Consider the following 23,073-nt stretch of genomic DNA (forward strand, 5'->3'; position numbering starts at 1 on the left):
GATTAATTACCAATACTGGTGACCTGCACTGACCTCAATGCCTATGGCTGGCTGTTGTTCATGAACATTGGAAGTTTTCCTGCTTATTTTCATTAGTGCACCTTTTGTTTTCAAACATTTGTATGCACAAAAAAATGATATATACCTTTCTTAAATGGTCTGCAGGCACCCGTTTCCAAAAGTTTTCAGCCGCTGTAGCAAAAAAGACTTGGACAACTATTTCCAGAAGGGTGGAGGAATGTGTCTGTTCAACATGCCCAACATGAAGGATCTGGTCGGGGGCAAGAGGTGTGGAAACGGCTTTGTAGAGGAAGGGGAGGAGTGTGACTGTGGAGAACCAGAGGTGATTTGTGAAATGAATTATTGAATGGAATAACTTATTGATTTAGAGAATATTGAATCAGACCAATCATGAATTAGTCATTTTTCAGAGAACAGTAGAGGGTATGAAATACATGTAATAAATACAATTTTGATAGTTAATATGGATTAACTTTAATTGTGTCTATTTTTTATGCATGTATTATTTATTCATGGAATGCTCATTATATATACAATGTATTATTTTATAGTGACAAGCTTTGCCTATCCAGAGAAAGTTTTATTTTACCACATGGTAGGTAGACACTTATATGTTAGCAAAACTATACCGCAGAAAAATTGTGCCGTAACAAAGAGTAACAGATGAAAGCGTATAACGTTTTTATGTTTGCTCACATGTCATGTGTAGAGAGGGTCACCTTGATTTTGACAAACTGTAAACTTGGCCCTCAAAATCTGATTGGTGGATTGGAATGTTGTTCCAGGAACAACAAAGATGATGATCCAGGAACATGTTGTACTTGGTGAAATAACGTTGTAGAGAGAGGAAGGGGAGCATTCCACCTTGTTGCAAAGCCATGTTTGACAGGCTGTCAGTGCGCATATAATGGCTGGATGATTTGCCATCTGGTGTAGGTAGACTGAGGTTGCGTCTGTAACTCATAGTCAATACATAAACACCTGGACTACTGTTCTGAATTTTACCTGCCGCCAATACCACATTCAGTGAAACAATACCTCAGCTTTCACCTCACAGAAAAAAGCATTCCACCTTGTTGCAAAGCCATGTTTGACAGGCTGTCAGTGCGCATATAATGGCTGGATGATTTGCCATCTGGTGTAGGTAGACTGAGGTTGCGTCTGTAACTCATAGTCAATACATAAACACCTGGACTACTGTTCTGAATTTTACCTGCCGCCAATACCACATTCAGTGAAACAATACCTCAGCTTTCACCTCACAGAAAAAAACTAGTTTGAGGCACTAAACTGAGGGCTGTTATCATACACCTTTGTTCTTACCGTTTAAATCCAAACCACAATCTACCGGCCCTCTACTTCCATGAATACATACAAATAGATTTGACAGTGCATGCCTGTCATGTATGTCTTTTTTTCATTATAGTCACCGAATCACACCATTTATTTATTTCTAGTGTGATAATCATAGCTGCCAGTCGCACTTGATGCTCTGAAACCGTATCAAGTGTGTGTGTGTGTGTGTGTGTGTGTGTGTGTGTGTGTGTGTGTGTGTGTGTGTGTGTGTGTGTGTGTGTGTGTGTGTGTGTGTGTGTGTGTGTGTGTGTGTGTGTGTGTGTGTGTGTGTGTGTGTGTGTGTGTGTGTGTGTGTGTGTGTGTGTGTGTTAGAGCGTATATGTGTTGTGACCGTTTCCTCCTCATTGAACACCCTAAAAACACCACACACACACTTCCTCCCCTTCCTCTATTCATTTTCAGCTGTACGGTATAATTATTGGCCGTCAGACGCCTCCACGCTGTATATCAGTGTCAAACATTTTAATATGCATCTGACATCCTGTGCAGTTTCTCTTCTCGGTTTATTCTTTTCCACACTTTAATCATAGCACACACCATATGTGTATATATATATACATATACATATATATACATATACATATACATATACATATACATATATATATATATATATATTCAGTGTGTGTTTTCACAACTTGCTCCAAGTGGTTGACCATGTAAGTTGAGAGCCATATGTTGATTTGCTTGGGTAGCCTTTTCTATCTGTTTTCTATCTCCCACAGGAGTGCACCAATGATTGCTGCCACCCCAGCAATTGCACTTTGAAGGTAGATGCACAGTGTGCCCACGGGGTCTGCTGTGAGGAGTGCAAGGTGCCTAACTATTTATCTGTCTATTTATCTATTTATTTATTTATTTTTCTCCCACTGCTTCCCTCTCTCACTCCATCTCTGGTCTGACTTTCACTTAATACGTTTGTGTTCAAGGTTTAGCGGGTTAGCCTGGCCCTGTTAACCCCTGCTGGTAGAGGTCAGAACCACCATCTGGCCACAAAAAGCATTTTTCTCAATTGACGCAATAGCAAATTAGCTGTATATTCTGAAGAAATTACATTTTGGCAAGCAATATATGCATGTATTGAAACGCCATTGAAACGTGCCAAGCTGGAGTAAAAGTGCAGTAAGTTCAACAGCTTTTGATTTAGACAAATTCACCCTATAACCTGAAAACTTAGAGAAAACATTAATTGTTCTAAGGAGGCAAGGTATAGATTGGCCAGTGTCAGGTTTATTTATTTATTTATGTTTTGCTCAGAATAGTTTCCAGTGAAGGATTTAGGCCTTGACTGTGTTTTTCCTCTTCCTGAGAAGTACCAGCTGCCACAGTTTCATATCCACTTTTTTTTCTGTAGTTTGCCCACCACCTGCTCTCTTTTACTTTCTTCAAAGTCCTCACTCTCCTTATCATGCACTCTGCCCACAGTTGAAGCAGGCCGGCACCATGTGCCGCGGACCAGCTGGTGCTTGTGATCTGCCGGAATATTGCACGGGAGGTTCGCCCTACTGCCCCTCGAACGTTTACATCCTGGACGGGTCATCATGTCAGCATGGTCATGCCTACTGCTATAATGGCATGTGTCTGACCCATGAACAGCAATGCCTGCAGCTGTGGGGTTACGGTAAGATTCATGCTGGCTGAGAGTGACTTTAGTTGGCAAGGAAATTGTATTTGTAGCATCCAGTTCAAGAGTTATTATGTTTTCAAGGGATGAATCAGTTCAGATCCTCGTCTATACTGGCGTTTCCACTGCGTTTCAGGAATAATCGCATCAGTATACGTTAATAAATGCACCAATTACTCAAAAAAAAAAAAAATGTGTGACACTGTTCAGTCGATGGTATGTTGAAATGCGGATTTAACTGCAAATATGGATAAACCTCCAAAAAAGAAAAGATTATGCAGCTACAAAAAAATAATGACGTGGGTTAACCCTGTCAGGGGTGATTCAGTTTCACCTCAATGGAGGTGAGAATGATTTGAATCAACATGCTTCCACAGAAATGCACAGCAAGGCCAGACCACCTAAGGGTGCAAGCAATGCAGAAACTGACAAAGCGGCAAGTGAAGGCTCGTACGTGTATCCCACTGCCAAACATGGACTCAGCTACAACAGCATTATGTCCCTTATTTTCCTATAAAGAACCATGATTGTCCCTATTTTCCTTTCCAGAAGTTGTCCCAGACGGCTCTAGGCTGTGTTTCCCAAAGGCATTGTGATGCTTAACTTGATTATAGAACAATAGCCACCAAAGGTCTCTACGATCAACTAAGGCTTACAATGCTTTTTGGAAACGCAGCCCTGATCTGTTATTGTCGTGTTCCGGTAGCGTAATGTGGGCAGCCATGCCTTTTTTTTTTTTTTTTTTTTTTTTTTTAAGTCTCTGTTTTGGTCTGTTTACACTGAAACGCAACCCCGGCGTTTTCATTTTAAAACGGGGTCTGCAGCGTCTCCGTTCTCCGTTTTCCAGGGTCGAAAACACCGTACTGTAGTAGATGACAGGCGTAACTGTAGCAAAAGTTATGCATTTTAAAACGAAAACCCACTAGTGTAAAAGATAGTTTAAAGATAAAGATAGGGCCTAAGATAGTTGTTAGATTTGGTATAAAAACATAGAAATATAATTTGATCACTGAAAGGGCCCGTTGGGATTCAAAAACGTTGTTCTTATTTTAACATTGTTGTTAACATATTATGTTAACAAAAAATCTTTTAACATTGTTGGTAACATATTATGTTAACAACAATGTTAAAATAAGAACAACGTTTTTGAATCTCAACTGGCCCTTTCAGTCTTTAGTCAGCATCAGTGATCAAATTCTGCTTGATGTTGATTATTTAGTGAGAGCTCATGGCATTTGGCTGTACACCTCTAGTGTGTTCTGGGCTCATGTCCAGTCAGGCTCTTTGGCTGTCAAACAAACACACAATTTGTGGGGCGAGGGGTTGTTGACATGTTAGATGTTCACTGCGTCTAACAGATATTATCATATTCACAATTTTTAATTGAGCAGTTACTGTTTTATTGGAATGTATCATAAAAACGTTTGGTCACTTGAAACCTAAAACTTGATATTGAATCTAATAATATTATCACTAATCACATAGCTAGTGGCATGAAGCCAGCCAACCCATGTTCACACTATGACATTGACATTTCTTCAAGGTAACGTAAGTTTAACTGAATAAGTCAATTTGTCCAGGTGCGCAGCCGGCGCATGACGCCTGTTTTCAGGATGTGAACGCTGCGGGGAATGCCTTTGGAAACTGCGGCAAGGACAGTCATGGAAACTACATGAAGTGCGAGAAAAGGTGAGGTGCTATTTCAGTATTTCGTCCCCCATATAAGCAATATATGGTTTCTTTCAAAGAACTTACTGACCTGAAGTGAAGTGGAATATGCAATTTATTCAAATAGCAATTTGGGCTTCGACTTCTCTAAATTGTTACATCACACTTATTTCTCTTGTGTCTGCTCCTATACATTAAAAAGAACAAGCTAATACAATAAGAAGAACAAACTAATCTACTGAAAAGAAAAAGAACAAACTAATCCATAATGTAGTTTACAGCACTGCCGACTCAGCAGTTATGAACTTTTACAAACTCTTTTTTTCTGATTATTCATCATTCTTATAACATAACAATGTGATTTTAAGATGAGATTTTTTTTATCATACTATTATCTAATTTCCCATGGCTGAATTTATTCTGAAATGGCTGTGAGCCAAGATACCTAGTGATCTCTCATGACATCTCGCACATAAAATCTCCCAACAGTGATGCCAAATGCGGTAAGATACAGTGCCACAGTGCTGCCAAGAAACCAAAGGGCACGAATGCTGTGTCCATAGACACCACCATCCGTACAGACGGCATTGAGGTAAAGTGCCGGGGCACCTATGTGTACAGCACCCAAGATGGGCAGGGCGATCTTACTGACCCGGGACTGGTCATGACAGGCACCAAGTGTAAAGAGGGCAAGGCAAGTTTTATTTTAAGATGTATATTCAATATATAACTGAGCAATGTATTAAACAAAATCTATACTATTAATTGGGCATGCGTCTCCATTTAATGTGTTAACAAAAGCATGTATTTTCTGTTCTGCATTGAAGGTTCGATGTATTCTATTTTTACTTGCCTTCAGGTGTGCAAAGATCGCAGATGTCAAAATGCCTCTTTCACTGAGTTAGAAACCTGCATCGCCCGTTGCCATGGCCATGGGGTAAGTGATCATTTATAGTTATTTCTACCGAATTCTGTGCGAGCCTGATGATGACCAAGCGTAGATAATGTAAATGGACACGGTTTTTCAAAAGCAGAGAGTATGTACAACGTGGAAATTGCACAAGACTTAATTCAGAGGATATATGTTTTTATGTTTAGATATTTAAACATATTTTTCTTGTTTTAAGCATACACCAAAAAATCTAGTAAATCTTACGTTTGTCTAAAATAATTAAAATGTTGCAGATGGAATAAGAAAATTAATGATATTGTATATTTCATACAACGTAAATTTTGCTTCATTTAACATTTAATGCTAGCAATTTTTTTAAATGTATTAATCATACAAATGTGTCCTAAATTATGGCTAAATAAAAGCTGTCTTAGTATTCTTTCTCACTCAGAGTTCCTCTTTAACCCAGACTGACTCATTGTGGATTTCACACTTCTAAATCCTTTAAACCGCCCTCTGGGTCGCTCATATCCTGACACATACTGCCTCTAATAAAAAACAACGCTTTTCATATATTAGCTAAGCTTTTTGATTTGTGTATTTTCTGGTCAAATAGTCTTAAACAGCCTTCAAGCCATATAAACTCAAATTCTGTCTTTCTTAATCCGCTTGCCCTCCCTCTGTCTCTCTCTTTTGTCAGCTTTTCTTTTATTTCTTGCTTATTTACCCAGTCGCTTTTCAAAAGGGCAGCCAAATACAACAGGTCTTTGAGGGAAGATTAGAGATTCAGAAAGTGCTTTTTTATTATTAATTTGCATTATCGTTTGATTCATATTGATTGTATGGTTTAGGGAAGTGTGGATGGAGCATAAAGTGAGTGATCTTGGTATTTGCACACAGCACATTTCCTTTCCTTTCCACTGTTCCTGTCTTGCCTCTGGGTTAGATTGAAGCGTGTAAAATATTCTATGTTAAAAGAAATTCCATTAAGATGAAAGGCGGTATATTCTCTATTTGCCCTATACTCTAAAAGACGTGACGAAAGCGATCCCTGCAATTGCGGCAATGAAAGTGAGGATAGGTAAATGGCAGCATATGATTAATACATCTAAAACTGACTAAAGTAAATATATATTAAGACCACACTCTTGTGAGCAGTTGTTAGTGGTGTATAGCTCACTCAAAAATGGGGGGATTGTAATTGACAGGATTTTATAAAAGAGTAACCTGGGCATCCTTGTTTTCATCCTTGAGTAAAGTCATAAGGTTTAGACATGAAGGTGAGTGAATGATAAAAGGATTTCCATTTATGTAGGATGAACTATTCCTTTAAAAGTGAAGTATGTCATATTTTTTTAAGCTTCTCTTAACCCAGTTTATTGTTCATTGACTACTATTAGCATGCAATTTTCTGTGCTCATCTCCCCCAAAAGTGTAAACATTAAGCCCCCCAGGCACCATCAAAACATTGAGAGTGGTCCGCTCAGATCCATCAATCTCTTTCCAGCTGAACCTATAGCGAGTGTTTGGGCCGTGGCTACTTTATGTGGAGCCAGAGGGTGTTTAGCCGGAGTGGGAATATGTCTGATGGGTTACATGGGAAAAGATAGTCAGCATCGGTTACAGAAGTGTGAGCCAAATTTTGCTGCATTTAGACATTCAAAGTTCTACCAGGTTATGAATGATCACGTCAAAGCAAATGTGGCATTGCTACAATACAACATTATCATGCACCTGATCATTATCTGTTTCCTATGCAGTAACGTTGGCCAATCATAAGCCTTAAAGGGGAACTTGCCAACTATTTAAACTTAATAAAACCGTTTAGAAATCATTTGGATGGTTAAATAACCTGTTCTGGTGAAAATTGAGACTCCGTTCCCAGGCGGAAAACCAACCTTGCAACATGGGGACTAACATCCCAGTCAGTTGGAAATAGGAAGTCTCGTGAGAAGCTAGAACGAGCGAGAAACACAAACTGCTTTACGGCAATTCGACATACATGTCAATGTTCTATGGTACTGTGTGTATACCACCTCAGTAGACATAGCTCCACACGATAAAGTTGGCCGGCTCCGATAATAACATATGCACATGAGCAGTGGTAGAAAGGAGGAGGAGGAGGGTGCCGCAAGTGAGGTTTTTTTACGACCGTGTTGTGAAATATATACGCCCCACAGCTGTAGGGGGAGCTTGTTGAGAAAACATGCGACATCAAAAGTGAAAATCAGCGAAGAAATGGCTAGAGTTACCGTGTTCAATTAACATAAGTGAACCTCAAGGAACATATTAAAATAATAATAATAAAAAAAAACATGTCATGTCAAGTCAAGTCATCTTCATTTATATAGCGCTTTTAACAATGTAGATTGTTTCAAAGCAGCTTTACAGAGATAAACGTATAATTTAAAGGGGTCATGACATGGTTTTTTTTATTTTATTATTATGTTCCCTTAGGTGCAAATATAGTATTACTATAGTTTTTTTTACAAAAAACTTTTAAAATGTAGTGATTTATGACCTTTTCCCACCCTGTTTCTCATCCTCTGATTCAAACAGTCTGTTTTGCGGGTGTTTCCCCTTTAAGAGTTCAGTGTTAACGCCCACTGTTATGATTGGCTAACGTCAGTGCCTATGCATCAATTATTAACGCCCCCAGCCAGAACCTGTGCGGATTCAGCGTATTTAAAAAGTAGTTTAAAGTTTTAAACACATTACTTAGAGTTTGCGTCGTCGTTGTTGAGCCCAGAATAGTCGGCAAGGACTTATCTTTGAGCAACAGTTTTCTGGCAAAGCCAGCATCATTTTGGGATTTGTTCTCAAAACAGTCATCCTTCAAATGTATAGAACAAACGCTTAAACTAACACTGCCGTGACTGAGACGTCCGCAAAAAATAAAGTGCATCCATTTTCCCCTGACAACTGGATCTTTCGCAGCGTATTCAAAGATGTTGTTTGTCCACAGCCAGGAACAGCACATCTGTGGCATCGTAATTTCCCTGTACACAGACCCACTCGCTGTCCGTCGACTGAACACTTGTGAGGCGCACAGCACGCGGGCGCGACAACGATACGAAATGAGCGTAGTTGTCTTGCGCTTAAAGCGTAGCTGTCTTGTGCTGGAGGCGGTCATATGCAAACGCTGGTACGTCACTTCTTACCGTGACGTCACTTCTTACCATGGATCCAGAACGAGCTGTATTTAGAGCTTGATTAAATAAATGATTCGTTTATAATGGGGAGGACGTCTTAAGCTATGAAACTTGCAGACGTTTTAATGGTACAAAGACCTCTTATATACTAAAAGATCAAGGCAAATTTGGTTTCTCATGTCATGACCCCTTTAAGGTAACAGATTGTTTTGGCTTTATAGCGGTTCTTGAATAAAGATTTTTTCCAGCTAAAGTTAGTTTTGATTGATTCACTTCCGTCGAAGGACCGTCATTCCATCATGGCTCCTTTAAATACACCGGAGTTAATGACAAACTTAACCAGAACCAGGTGTGCAACATATTTAGTCACCATGACAACAAATAAAGATCAGTAACATGGGAAACAGGAACAGAACACAGGAAACCAATGTGATACAAACTAAGAGTCCATGAAAACAGAACATGACAGCCTGTGGACAGCCTTGTGCAGATACAGTATGCTGTATGGGTTTGTAACAAGCGAGACACTCGTGTTCGCTCTAGACAGTCTATATTAGTATTCCTAATACGTCTGACCTTTAGAGGTATAGCCTAACTTTACACGTTGAGACATGCCTTCACTTCACCCGTGAGAGCTGTTTTAGATTTTTTAGTTGTGGGAGGCACGACGTACGAAATGGATGTTCGCAAGGAAGTTTGAAAATATGCTTTATTTTTGAGATTCCGCTAGGTGCCACTAGTGTCGCAGAAACGACAGACTTTACCTTAAAAAAAGGCATAGCAAAGTTACACCCAAACCTTCCAAATAGAAATTCCCATTCGCCCTAATTCCTGTGTCATTTTGTTTTGCATGCAGTTGTGTAACAGCAATGGGAACTGCCACTGTAACCGTGGATGGGCTCCCCCCTTCTGTGAGAAACCAGGACTCGGGGGAAGTGTGGACAGTGGACCTGTGCAGTATGACAGTGAGTTCACCTTCAGCTTTCAGTGCACATGTGCCTCTCCTTATTTCTCTTCTATTCTTTAATCCATCGCATAGATAGATTTATCTGAGATTGTATCACTCGGGTGCTTTCTCCCTCTTTCTCACTTTCCCTTTCTTCCTCACACCTCTTATCAGATGTCACCATGACCATTAATCTCTACCGTCCAGCTTTTCTTCCCAGAACTCAGGACAATGACGTCTTTGCTGTGTTGAGACATTTCAAGAGCTTATAAGAATTTCTGAATGTATTACTCAGTCTTTTCATTTAATGTATGACTGTATCTGCTATACTTCCTGCTCTTAAAAAAAAAAAAAAAGGATTTGAAACAGTATGATATATGCAAAATATTTCAATCAGCAGTAATGCTGTCACATAACCCGCTACCGTTCAAAAGTTTGGGGCCATTAAAACTTTTTTCAAGCAAAGATATTAGGGATGCACCGATACCAGTATCGGAATCGGGCCCGATACTGCGCTCGTGTACTCGTACTCATTCAAATGCTCCGATACCAACAACCGATACCCCGCAGCATGTGTATAGTGTTTGTGTCCAGACACATAAACACAGACAACAGAGAGTATAATGGGGATAAAAGAGAATTCTGTCTATGAAGTAAATGTATCTAATTAGTGGAATAATAAACAAAATATAGTAATGCCTATATAGCTGTGGTGCGCGAGCTGATAAGCGTAAAACACGCAGTGGATTGAGCACACAGTGATAGAGAGAGAGAGAGAGAGAGAGAGAGAGAGAGAGAGAGAGAGAGAGAGAGAGAGAGAGAGAGAGAGAGAGAGAGAGTGCACTTCTGTTTTATGTGCTTGGTTGCATCTTCGCTGTCGTTCACTTAGAACAAATACATAATTTGTATAAACTAAATCGTGTATGTAAGTAAAACACAAACTGTTGCTTGATTTATGTATAACGAGTGGTTCCCAACATTATTACAGGATGTTTGCAGTTCAACAAGTTTCATGAACGCAAACATCCAAAGTGCGCGCCCAGAAAACCGCGTTGAATTCGAATGCTGTATTGAATTCTTTCATGTCTTGCGCTTGAATGAATGAATTCACGCGAAATTATGTAAAAACGCCCATCTTGGCGAGGAGTATGCTAGTAAACATAGTTGGTTAAATCTTAAGTGATTGTAGACAGTTGAGTAATATGTGTAACAGTATATTGATCCGTGCATTCGGTCTTAAAGGGACAGCAGCCTAATGAACCCGCTGCTGTGTTTTAATGTTAACTAAACAAAGGACAAAGAAGCCACTCACTGCTTTTGACTGAATAACTTTTTAAAGATCCATCTATATGTCATTTATAACTCTACACCCTTGCCTCATTCAGTATACGCAGTTCTATGAATATGCAAATTAGCCCGTCTCCACTAATAATCCTTCCTGTTCATGAGTCACACTGAAAATGGAACGTCAAACTGCATTGCGGAAGAGAGTATTTACTGGTTGTGTGCTGCACATTTTAGAAATGCAGTAAGCCATTTGGTTATTCTATTCATATGCTAGATGCTGCTTTAAAGTAGTATACTAGAGACCGTAGTATGGCAGTTTGCTATTTTGAACATAGCCATAGAAATTATTATAGTACAGAGTGAATGCAGTGCAGACAAGATCTATTATTCAGAGTGGCAGATATATAGCAAGCACTTCTCATTGTGTTTGCTGTTGACCGATGTCTAACAGTCGTTGTATGTTCTATATCTGTCCTCAGGTCAGGTGGGATTGGTTGTTGGACTGCTCTTTGCTTTTCTAGTGCTTATTCCTGCTGTACTTATTGCCTTCTACTGCATCAAGATAAAAAGCTCCTACTACCACAAGTGGAGAACACAGAGAGAGAAGAGCAAAGCCAGCAGGTATTACTGTTGAAACACACACACACACACACACACACGCGCGCACACACACACACACACACACACACACACACACACACACACACACACACACACACACACACACACACACACACACAGAGAGATAAGTTTGTTTTGCTATACTTGTTAGGACATTCCATAGGCGTAATGGTTTTTATACTGTACAAACTGTATATTCTATCCCATTACACTCTAAAAAATGCTGGGTTGTTTTAACCCAATTGTGGGTCAAATATGGACAAACCCAGCCGTTGGGTTAAATTTTTATAATGCATTTTTAATCCAACGTTTGGATTTGTCCTTATTTGACCCAAAATTGGGTTAAAACAACCCAGCATTTTTTAGAGTGTACACTGCCCCTATCCCTAAACCAACCCATCACATGAAACATTCTGCATTTTAACATTTTTAATAAAACATAGTTTTTATGTTTTTTAAGCTATTTGAATTATGAGGACTCATGAAATGTCCGCATAAACCACGTTTAAGTTGTAATACCAGTGTAATACACATGTCATTATACAAATTTGTGTCCTCATAAATCACATAAACAAGAGCACACACACACACACTTATACTCTTTACCAAGTTTTTAGACCCTTTCATTGTTTTGTTAAAAATTGTATGCATATTCATTTACACTTAAACCACCACAATTACAGTGTAATTACAAAATGGTAGAAGTTCAAATGTATGAATAGCAGTAAGCTAAAAAAATATATTTTTATACAGTAAGTACTCAGACCCTGTATCAAGCTCAAATCTCTACTATTTCTTTTGATCATATTTTGAATTGTTTAGTCCCATCATGCAAATTCATTTGATTTGACATGATTTTAGTAAGATAAACCTGCTTGTGTTCAAAACCCCCCAAAATGTCCTTTTAAGTTTAAAATAACTTAGTTTTAAAAGAACTTTGAAATTGCATCCATAAAACACATGCCTGGGCATTCAAGGTTGCTAGAGCTGGCCTTCGGTGTCATCAGATGGAAGAAGTTTTGAGCCATTCATCCTGCAACTGGCTGTTTAGGTAAATTGGGTATTTGGTTCCAGGAGGGACCCATTGAATTCACGCTGTGAGTGAGAGAATAACTGAACCGAAGTGAGCAATTTCGATCGCATTGACTAGTACCACCTGTGGCATGCTGAGTGAATCAGCACAGTATTATCTTCTTCATGCAGATCTGTGGAGTGACTGATTTCTAGAGTTTTTATTTATTCGATTCCTAGAAATAAAAGCGATAACATCATATTCTTATAATCTGTCTTCAAACTCTTCAAGCTATCTGCCTCCACTTGTGGAGCCCTGTGATTGTGTGGCTATTCCAATATCTAATATCAAAATGTCTTTTTTCCAGACATAACTCACTTTAGGTGAGTAGGCACATTCCTCGGGATACATTTGAATCATGTTTTGCTTTGATTGAAGCAAGACTTGAATTGCTTTTTTTAGATCAGCTATTGATGTTATGCCCAAATAAGTGAAGAAAAAAAATAATAATAAGAGGTACTATTTGGATGACAGAAACTCACTTATTATTTACTAAAGAATATTTAGAATGAACACACTGATTTTAACTACAAAATTAAAAGGGGTCAGTATAAATGGGCTCTCAAGCTAAGGTTGATGGGAAATTGGATCAAAACACTTTCCGTCCTCTCTGATAGAAATCATACTTTTGGGAATCTTCTTTTTAAGCAATATAGATGTCATGGCTTTTGTGATTGGAGTTTTTTTCTGGAAGTGCAGTTCAAAATTCATTTGGAAAACCGTCCATTCCCGCGGCTTTGCCACTCTTCAGCTGATTATTGCCATTATAATAGAAGCCATATTTCTTCAGCAGATATTGGTTTTTCGAGAATGTCCTCGTCATTCCTATATCCAATATCTAAATCCCTCTGTTCAAGAAGCTGCTCATACCACTGACTTGTTAGATTATACATTTGGGGGGGAAATGTGAATTGGTCGATCTTTCTTTGATCCGTAACGCATTTCTTCTCTCAAACCAAGATGGCAAATCCACTTTGAAGAAAAATGTCTTGCTTTATGTATAGATTTTTTTCTTTTTCTGAATACGGTGGTCATATATTTCTGCTCTTTTGAAGACAAGAACCCCTTCTATTCATTCACACAATTAAGAATAATATCTGGCCCCTTATATAATATTTCCTCAATGGTTCTCCCTGCCCTAATCTACAGTATAGCCAAGTTTTAGTTTTTAGTTTTTTTGTTTCCTTTCTTTCTTTCTTTTAATTAATTTTAAACACATCCAGTCTATGTTTCAAATCTATTTCAGGGACACACACATCGCTTTCAACCGATTGTTTTGTGACCTGCTTATAACAGTAGGCAGTGCTAGAGAACCCTGTCTTTCATCTCAGCCAGCTAAACATCTGTGATTAGTTCAGCTGTCAGCATCCTTTGAAATCTAATTATGTGATCTCTCTTCACATTTGCTGTAGTGAGATAACTGAGGATACTTCACTCTGAATTTTCCCCTTACCAGTCGTTAAAAACAGAGTTATTCACATTAGATGCTGTATTATGCTTTCTTCTATAGTCAGTGGTTTTGCTTGGCTCCGCTCATCTGAACTTTCTCAGTTCCAGTAAATTCACTCTGGACTCTCTCATTGCCAGTGAAAAAAAGCTGTCCATTAAGCAAGGGTTAGTTTAGAAAATTCTGTCATCGTTTACTCACCCTCATGTTGTTCCAAACCTGCATGTCAGTGGTCACCAAAACTGTTTAGTGACCGACATTCTTCAAAATATCTTATTTTATGTTCCACAGAACGAAGAAAGAAAGTCATGATTTGAATCGATATGAGGATGAATAAATGATGACAGAATTTTCATTTTTTGGGTGAACTATCGCTTTAAGTTCATGTAAGACTTGAAATTCCAGAATATCTCCTGCTGCCTAAATGGACATGGACATCTGTTTCACATCTGTGTCAAAAACAAAAAACAGAGGTCTAACACTTCCAAACTTTTACTAAGCTTCTAATATGCCATACTGAATGTTAGCTGAGGATGGAACAGGCATGATTGCAATCCATTATGTATTTTTGGAACTAATCTAAATTCAGAAAGAATTGTTTGTGCACATTCAATGTTTTTTCTTATATTCTAATTTTCTTGTGTAATTTTGATAGTCATCATTCTTACTTTAAGAACTGATAATTTCACCTGATAAAGAACTGCTTGTAATAATTGAATAATGCGTAACAGCACAAAGCACCACAAGCATATTTGACTACTACCATGAGCTAAGTGCAGCTGCAGTGAAACATAATGCTGAGGGAGTTATTCTCAGCAACAGGCTTTAGGATTGGCAGGCAGCACGACAGAGGTTGAATACAGCCAAAAATAGAGTGATCCTTGAAGAAAACCTGCACACAACCTCTATCAAGAGAAGCGATTCTTCATTCAGTGTTAGAATGGCCTGGAGCACAAAGCCAAGATGATACTGGAATGGCTTTAGGACAAATAATGTCCTTGAGTATCCCAGCTAAAACGAAGCCATAGACGCACCGTGGACAAAGTCAAACCTTTCACAACCAAGCTGACAAGTTTGAGGGGATCTGCAAGGACAAATATGAGAAAGCATCCAGGTGTGCAAAGCTGAGAGAATCACACCTAAGAACACCTCCTGCTGTCATGGCTGCCACACGGCCCTGAATACTAATGTCAATATTATATTTCAGATTTTTTTTTTCATACATGCATAATAATTCGGATGTTCACTTTGTCCTTTTGGTATATTGTGTTAAATGCAATAAATAATTCAGTCCATCCTGACGAATACTCCCCAAGGGGTTTCTGATGTTATTGTAGAAACATACACAAATGCTATCTATTTTTTATATAACGTGTATATAAAAATATGGTACATCGAACATGTTTTTCTTAAATTCCGGAAAAAAACGTAAATATTGTGCTATAACAAATAGAAAACACATTTTTGTTATACATACTGTTTTAAATCAATTTCCTTTCATTCTTCCATAAACCATTTGTATATTGTTTGTTTGTTTGTTTTAAATGTGATCTCAGACATGAGGACTCCATTGAAAAGGGGAAGAATGGACACTTAAACCATCCTTTCCATTTGAAGGTGGTGGGACCATCCAACAGAAATGCTAACCTTAAGGTATGGACACTTTCATTTCACGTTATAAATGAGGTCACATTCAATTATAATCTTTAATTAGAATTATTACATTAATATGTACTGTATACTACCATTCAAAAGTTGGGGTTAGTAAGATTTTATTAAAAATATTTGTTTTTTTTAAGTATCTTATTGAGCATAAGTAGTAAAAGTCTACAGTAAAAAAATATATATTGTGAAATATACATTTTAATTAAATGTTTTCTATGTCAATATATTTTTTTAAATTGCACTTAATCCTTTGATGGCAAATCAAAAAAAATTCAGCATCATTACTCCAGTCTTCAGTGTCACGTGATCCTTCAGAAATCATTCTAATATGCTGATTTGGTGCTCAAGTAACTTATTATTATCAATGTTGAAAACAAAGTACATTTTGTTTTCAGGATTCTTTGATGAATAGCATTTATGTGATATATACAGTAACATTATAAATGTTTTTACTGTCACTTGATCAATGTAATGCATCCTAGCTGAATAAAAGTATTTAAAAATATATATATATAATAACAAGTTTGGTTCCACAGAATAAAGATCCTATGAAAAGTATAGTATCTATTACTATGCAAAGTATAATAAAGCATTATTTAGAGATAACAGCCTTATAAAGATGCAATATCTGCTGAAAATGTCTTTTATGACCCCGATGACCTCTATCAAGACATTCGTTCATTGCATTTGTGCAGTCATTTTGATATTTTGTGATGGGGTTTGTTATTTTAATAATGACGAATTAATATATTAAAATGTTCTAATCATATCACCACTAACCCGTCACTTTCCTTTTTTCCTCTCAAGCTACCTCACACCAGTAAGGAGGTGCTTCCTCTGAGGCCAAACCCAGCCTCCAACGGTACTCAGCCAGTCAATATTGTCCGTCCCCTCCGACCGGCTCCGTCGCCATCCCTGAGCAACGTCAAAGGACCTCGACCTCCTCCACCTATCAGCAGGCCGCCCAACTCACCCAGCACACCCAAATCTGTAGCATCATCTCAGAAACTCAGTCCTCCCAAGAAGCCTCTGCCCCTTAACCCTACACGTACACCACTGGTGAGAGTTCAGGGTCCTCAAATTCTTTGGTTTGATCAAAATCACTGTGGGAGCCAAAGTGGGTCACGATCTCATCTGATAAATTCTGCTTATAAACCCTGTTGTCTGTATTGAAACGCTGTCAGAAATCCTAAACCAAGCACACCTCAAATTCTTATTCATTTCTCTTTCCTTTCTCATACAGATGGTATCAGAACAACAGTCTAGACTTCCGTCCACACCCCCGCATAGGCCTCTTCCGTTCAGCCCTGCTCGTGCAGCACAGCCCAAAGCCTCCAGTGGGGGGCTCATGGTGATGATGACCCCTGCAATCGGCCCCAAGGCTGTGGGAAAGGTCACTGCCGTTCCCCCTTTAAAGGCATTCCGGTAAGTAAACACATTAAAGGTTCTTCAAGTGAGGACGAGTACATTTGAAGGGCTTAAATTGTCATGAAACAGAAGTTGCGATAGACTTTTCCTTCCTATTGTGACGTATATCCGGGTGAAATGGCTTCTCAAACGAGGAAAAAATGTAGGGTGGGACTTGATTTTGTCCACCGGGATTTGATTGGATGGTTGGGTCTTTGCCGTTTGCTGTTGCTGCAATCTGTTGTGAGTGGCAGATTGTCCCGTCCTCACGTCAGTAAACACGTCATCATAAAAGAGAAGAAATGCGTTGCAAGAGGGAGGGGAAATTAGTTTGATTAATAAATATGAGGGCACATGAATTTATAATTATAATAATTAATTTATACTAAATACTGCAATATTTGGTCACACTTTAGTTTAAGGTCCAGTTCTCACTATTAACTAACTATTACCTGTGACTTTTGCCTCAATAAACTCCTAATTACAGCTTAGTGATAGTTAGTAAGGTAGTTGTTAAGTTTAGGGATTGGTTAGGATTAAGGAATGTAGAATATGTTCATGCAGAATAAGACATTAATAAGTACTAATCAACGGCCAATATCCTATTAATATGCATGCTAAGAAGCAACTAGTTAATAATGAGAATTGTACCCTAAAGTGTTAACCTATATTAAAAAAATAATGGTCATTTAGATATTATGGTGACTTTATCATCAAAATATAGCTGCATACAGAGATGGTGGGCCACTCCTACCATGTACATTTAAGCGGGTACATTTCAAAATCTGTTGTATGTGTCACTCTTTATGCTGACTGCTGGTGGCGCTATGACCGTGCACCAAAATATGCACATCCATGTGATTGGCCTCCATGACCAAGCCAACAACACCAATTTGATCTAAATCAGACAATGATCTTAGAAGATATCAGTCTCTTCCTGTTTCCCTTTTTTGTCATTAACTGATATCTCGAATGCCGTTCGAGATATCAGAAATCTGTTTGCAATTTACCATATCCTCAATAGCTACAATTACATGCACGCAAATAATCCATTAGAAATGGTACTGATGGCTCAAGCGAATAGAAACATAATCCTGTTCCTGGAGACCTACCTACAGTACCTGCAGAGTTCAGATCCAAACCTGATCCAACACACCAAGTGCTCCTGAAGATCTTAATTGGCTGGTTCAGTTGTGTTTGATAAGGGTTGGAGCTGAAGTTTGCAGGAAGGTTGATCTCCTGTCGCAGTCGATACGATTGATCTGGTATTTGGATCAGATTGGATTGGACTGGACCTGAAATAATCTGATCAATAGGAAAAAACGAAGCATGTTGACACTTGAATAGACGGAGCCCCTAAAGCAGGGATAGGCAACTCCGGTCCTGGAGGGCCACTGTCCTGCAGAGTTTAGCTTCAGCCCTGATAACAACTCACCTGTCATCTCACCTGTATCTATCTAGTAATCCTGAAAATATTGATTGCCTTGTTCAGGTGTGTTTAATTAGGGTTGGAGCTAAACTCTGCAGGACAGTGGCCCTCCAGGACCGGAGTTGCCTATCCCTGCCCTAAAGGGACCTGTGCAAAAATAAAAATATACAGACTTTCACATGCTCACGAGAAACTTTCGCGTAATCAAACTTTCGCGAGCAAGCGATTGGTTTCTCATGCGCACACAAAAGTTTCTCGTGATTAAATCAGTGATGTGTCTGTTTACAAGAGCCCTTTTATAATAACAGCTCTATTTTTATACGATTTACTTCTTACGAATGTGACCGTGCATATGTTTATTTATATCTTAAGAACTGGTCATTGGCAGAGACTGAATATTTGCTAAATATTTGCTAAAAAAAAAACTCTTTCGACATATTTGTCAGCTTTCTATTTAGGTATGTCATCGAGGCAAAAGCAATTATGCTCACGGTAGCTCCTATAGCTGTGCTTTCTCCAGTTCTGAACATTAAGTTCAGCTTAAGTTTTGTTCATAAAGCATAAATGCAAGTTAACAAAAAAATTGAATCGGATTGAAAAGTTTAGGGCTCATATAAACAGAGCTTTCAGAATCTGGAATCAGATTGGATTCATTCAGATTGACAAAATTTGTGCATGTAAACATACCTGCTGTCTTGGCAACTGACGCTGGTGATAGGTCACATGATAATGACAACATGGCGGATGTAGTACGTCTAGATGACATTCATACTACACACACTCATACTATATAGAACATACTTTTATACGGCCGTAAAGTAATTACTTATTCAAAGTAACTACCAACTCAAGAGAGTATGAGATTTCGGACACAGCCCTAGAAAGCTACAGGTAAGTTGTATCAGGGTTGGAGCAAAACTCTGCAGGATAGTGGCCCTCCAAGACAGAGTTTGCCCATCCCTGCCCTAAGAGGAGTATTATATGTTCACTGCATTTCCTTTTCACAAAATTCCAAAATGATCCCTTTCCTGTTGGGCGGAGCTAATGAATGCCAGTGCAGAAGTTGTTCTGGTCGATGGAAACAATATACTGAGTTTCATAGATGTACATACATGTATGTATGGTACATGAACCAAGTTTATATACTACATTAAGGATCACTACCTGCGTCATATCTTTTCCACTCGCCATTTGTGACCAATTTTCTCAGGAAAATATGTAAATTGTGACACCATTAGCAGTTAGCAGTTGATTGAACAGTTACTCTCCAGTAAGAAAGGCAGTCCTAATTAGTGAGAGTCTTGTCTATCCTAATTATGCGATGCTTTGTTTTTCTTTGCCAAACTAGACGGATCAGAGGCATTGTTAGATTCAAATAAGCGTGCTGAACAGTGGGTGGTGAGTCGTGCGGTTTGGATATTTTATGGGATTCTTTTCACCTCCAACTCTTGAGTGCAGTAAATATAGGACTGAATTTTTACTACACATCAAACGTCCGGATGGGTTTTTACTCATTTATATACAGTAGTAGGTTTTATGGGGAATTACACATGCCCCATTGGAATCTCCTAAGCAGCGACATTTTCAAGTTTAAATCATCTTTTCTCTCCTCGAGTCTCCATATCAATGCTAATGCACTATTAGTTCTCAAAAGCAGCCGTCTAGCACTCATTTTCAGAAATAACTGCACCTACATACATCCAGGCCTCAGTTCTGCTTGTCTCCAGCACTACATGCTCCTCCAATCTAGGAGCAGCCGGATCTCACAGAGTTTCAGCTTGTGAAGATAAATCTTTTCGCAGCTTCCCAGTGGCCGCGGAAGCTTAAAAAGAGACTCGAGACTCTGAGGAATCTAATGTGTATAATGAAAACTGCATTTCATTTTGACATGCTCAACAGGGTATCATATTCATATCATGTTTTTTTACACAAAAAGAAAGACATAGTTAGTTTGAAATGATGGTCAACCTGGGAGAGGCCTTCAGTTAACAGTGCAAAGTCTTTATATTGAAGGATCTTGTGGGAAATAGGAGATAAGCACTGAATATCATTCCCGCTTTTACAGAAATGTTAATCCTGTAAATCCTGACATATGTAATAATAGTCCGAATAGTCAGTTTATCGAACACAATTATTTTATGTTTTGTATATTTAATACATAACGCTTTTATGGCCCATATAGTACAAAATAGGTGAATATGGAGCACATACTTAAGGAAGGGGAAAAAAACATTTTATTCAATGGAATTAAGCGATTTGGTGCAAATTCCGTTATTTATATGGCCAAAAGATAAAATTCTGATAGCTTGCTGTGTGTGTGTGTGTGTGTGTGTGTGTGTGTGTGTGTGTGTGTGTGTGTGTGTGTGTGTGTGTGTGTGTGTGTGTGTGTGTGTGTGTGTGTGTGTGTGTGTGTGTGTGTGTGTGTGTGTGTGTGTGTGTGTGTGTGTGTGTGTGTGTGTGTGTGTGTGTGTGTGTGTGTGTGTGCAATATATATACAAAAGAAACGTACCACGGCTGGAAGGTGGATGTTAGAATTAAAAGGCCTTTTAAAGTACTACCTATTAATGAATGTATGAATGAGGCATTTATATAGCGCTTTTCATATGTACCACTGTACACCCAAAGCGCTTTACAATCATGTCGGGGTCTCTCCTCAATCAGAGGGCACATTGTGTTCAACAGGTATAACTTGTTGCCTTAGAAATTCATGTATGATTCAATATGCTTTTTGAGGTTAAATAAAGGCCACAAAATCTGACACTTTCGCTTTCAAAGTTCTATACAAGGAGTATTGCATCTATTGACGGGGAACCTCAGAGATCTAGATATAACTTGTGTTTTTTTTCCTCTTTCAGGCCTGTTTCAGGACCCAAACCACTCATAGTTCCGTCCCCTTTCCGAAAATGACTCTTGCAGGATTCATTTTGAAAGACTGCAGTCAGCCTATTTGCACTAAATAAGGACCCTTGACGACTGGTACTATATGGAGCTGTCTCACAAGGGATGGAAGAGCATGGTGCTAGAGCCGTGGATGAGGCCTCGCAAACCGCAGTTCAAATACAGTCGGGCACAGCAGAGACGACGCGGTTTTGCATGAGAACATGCAGACTGAGAAAGTTTTCGATAGACCATTACATTGCCAAAAACTCAAATTTTATCACCTTGCAATTTTTTTTCTACTTATTTGTTGTTGCGTTTTAATGTAATGCCTCTGTCTTGTTTACATTATTTTTTATTTGACTATCATCTATTTGTCAAGTGCCAAAGATGTTGTTTTGTTTAATGCCTTGATTGTTTAATTTGTTGTACTGTTCTGTATGAGATTTTTTGATTTGGTACATAAAATATGTTATACCTTTTTAGTAAAGATACCATGTTGTTGTGGTCGTCCTCATTTTATTGCAGACTTTACATCAGGTCTCATTCTTTATATTATCAGGTCAATAAAAAAGACATTTGCAGTGAATGGGTTCTTGAATAATAGAAATTGAATAATGAAAAAAAAAGGTAATAAAACAAATTTAACTAAAGGTTAAGTGTGTAATTTCAGTGCAAAATTGATAATGCAAAAATAATGACAAGTTTTCCAAACATTCTTAAGTATTTCTAAATGGGGTAACACTTTATTTCGATGGTCCACTTTAGACATTCTTCTAACTATAAGTAAGTTTGCAACTACATGCCAACTAACACTAATTAATGTTAACAAACTCTCATTAGAGTATTAGTAGACTGTCTGCTTAATGTCCGATAACACTTTATTGTGATGCTCCCCCAACAGACATTCTACTGACTATAAGTGACTTTGCAACTTATTTTACTAACCCGAAATCTAAAAAACTAACAGTCTACTAATACTCTAATGATAGTTAGTTGACATGTATTTGCAAACTTACTTATAGTTAGTAGAATATCTAAAGTGTACCATCAAAATAAAGTGTTACCCCATTAAGATATGTTTGGAAAACTTGTTTGTCATTAGCCTATTTTTGCACTATAATGCATAAATGAGGAGTTAAGGTTTATTCAAATAAACTAAAACTGGTTTCTTGAACAAAGACTAAGATTACACTTGGATTAGACGGCTATGAAAACGGAAATCCGTCACTGAAGACGTAATTTAGGAGAACACTGACATTACAACGTGCTTCTGCATAGCTTCGGGAGCGCTTCGAAAAATGTCTAAACAGGCTTTAGAAAGAAAGATTCATGTGCTGTGTCTGGGAAAGGACTGATAATGTATCTGAGAAATGAACTGCTGGTGTATCTTATCGATCAATGCATTCTCCTAAACTCAGCATAACTTTTACTAAATCATTGTCAGAATGTTCTTTTTTTTTTGTGAATCGTCCAAGTCTATTTTGCAGACACTGCAAATTGATGATTTTGTATGCAATTTCACTTATTTATAATAGAAAAAAAGGATGTAATATATGAGTTTGTTGATATACAATACCATTTAAAATGTTTATAGACTGGCTGACCT

The 23,073-nt window shown here is 38.2% G+C and overlaps 1 protein-coding gene across 2 annotated transcripts in view; it reads left to right on the forward strand.

The window, feature by feature from the left end:
- adam19a (ADAM metallopeptidase domain 19a) overlaps positions 1-22,084 on the forward strand; it is a 106,893-nt gene extending 84,809 nt beyond the window's left edge. For both annotated transcript variants that reach the window (XM_079604301.1, XM_079604302.1), the window contains exons 12-23: positions 166-343; positions 2,103-2,192; positions 2,803-2,998; positions 4,582-4,690; positions 5,159-5,363; positions 5,529-5,606; positions 9,570-9,678; positions 11,426-11,567; positions 15,643-15,739; positions 16,559-16,810; positions 16,995-17,176; positions 21,443-22,084. In XM_079604301.1, the coding sequence (XP_079460427.1) occupies positions 166-343; positions 2,103-2,192; positions 2,803-2,998; positions 4,582-4,690; positions 5,159-5,363; positions 5,529-5,606; positions 9,570-9,678; positions 11,426-11,567; positions 15,643-15,739; positions 16,559-16,810; positions 16,995-17,176; positions 21,443-21,494 (1,690 nt within the window). In that variant the 3' untranslated portion in view covers positions 21,495-22,084. The remainder of the gene's footprint in view (positions 1-165; positions 344-2,102; positions 2,193-2,802; positions 2,999-4,581; positions 4,691-5,158; positions 5,364-5,528; positions 5,607-9,569; positions 9,679-11,425; positions 11,568-15,642; positions 15,740-16,558; positions 16,811-16,994; positions 17,177-21,442) is intronic.
- The last annotated feature ends 989 nt before the right edge of the window (positions 22,085-23,073 follow it).

The sequence above is a fragment of the Phoxinus phoxinus genome, assembly GCF_949152265.1.
Source record: "Phoxinus phoxinus genome assembly, chromosome: 2".
NCBI lineage: Eukaryota > Metazoa > Chordata > Actinopteri > Cypriniformes > Leuciscidae > Phoxinus > Phoxinus phoxinus.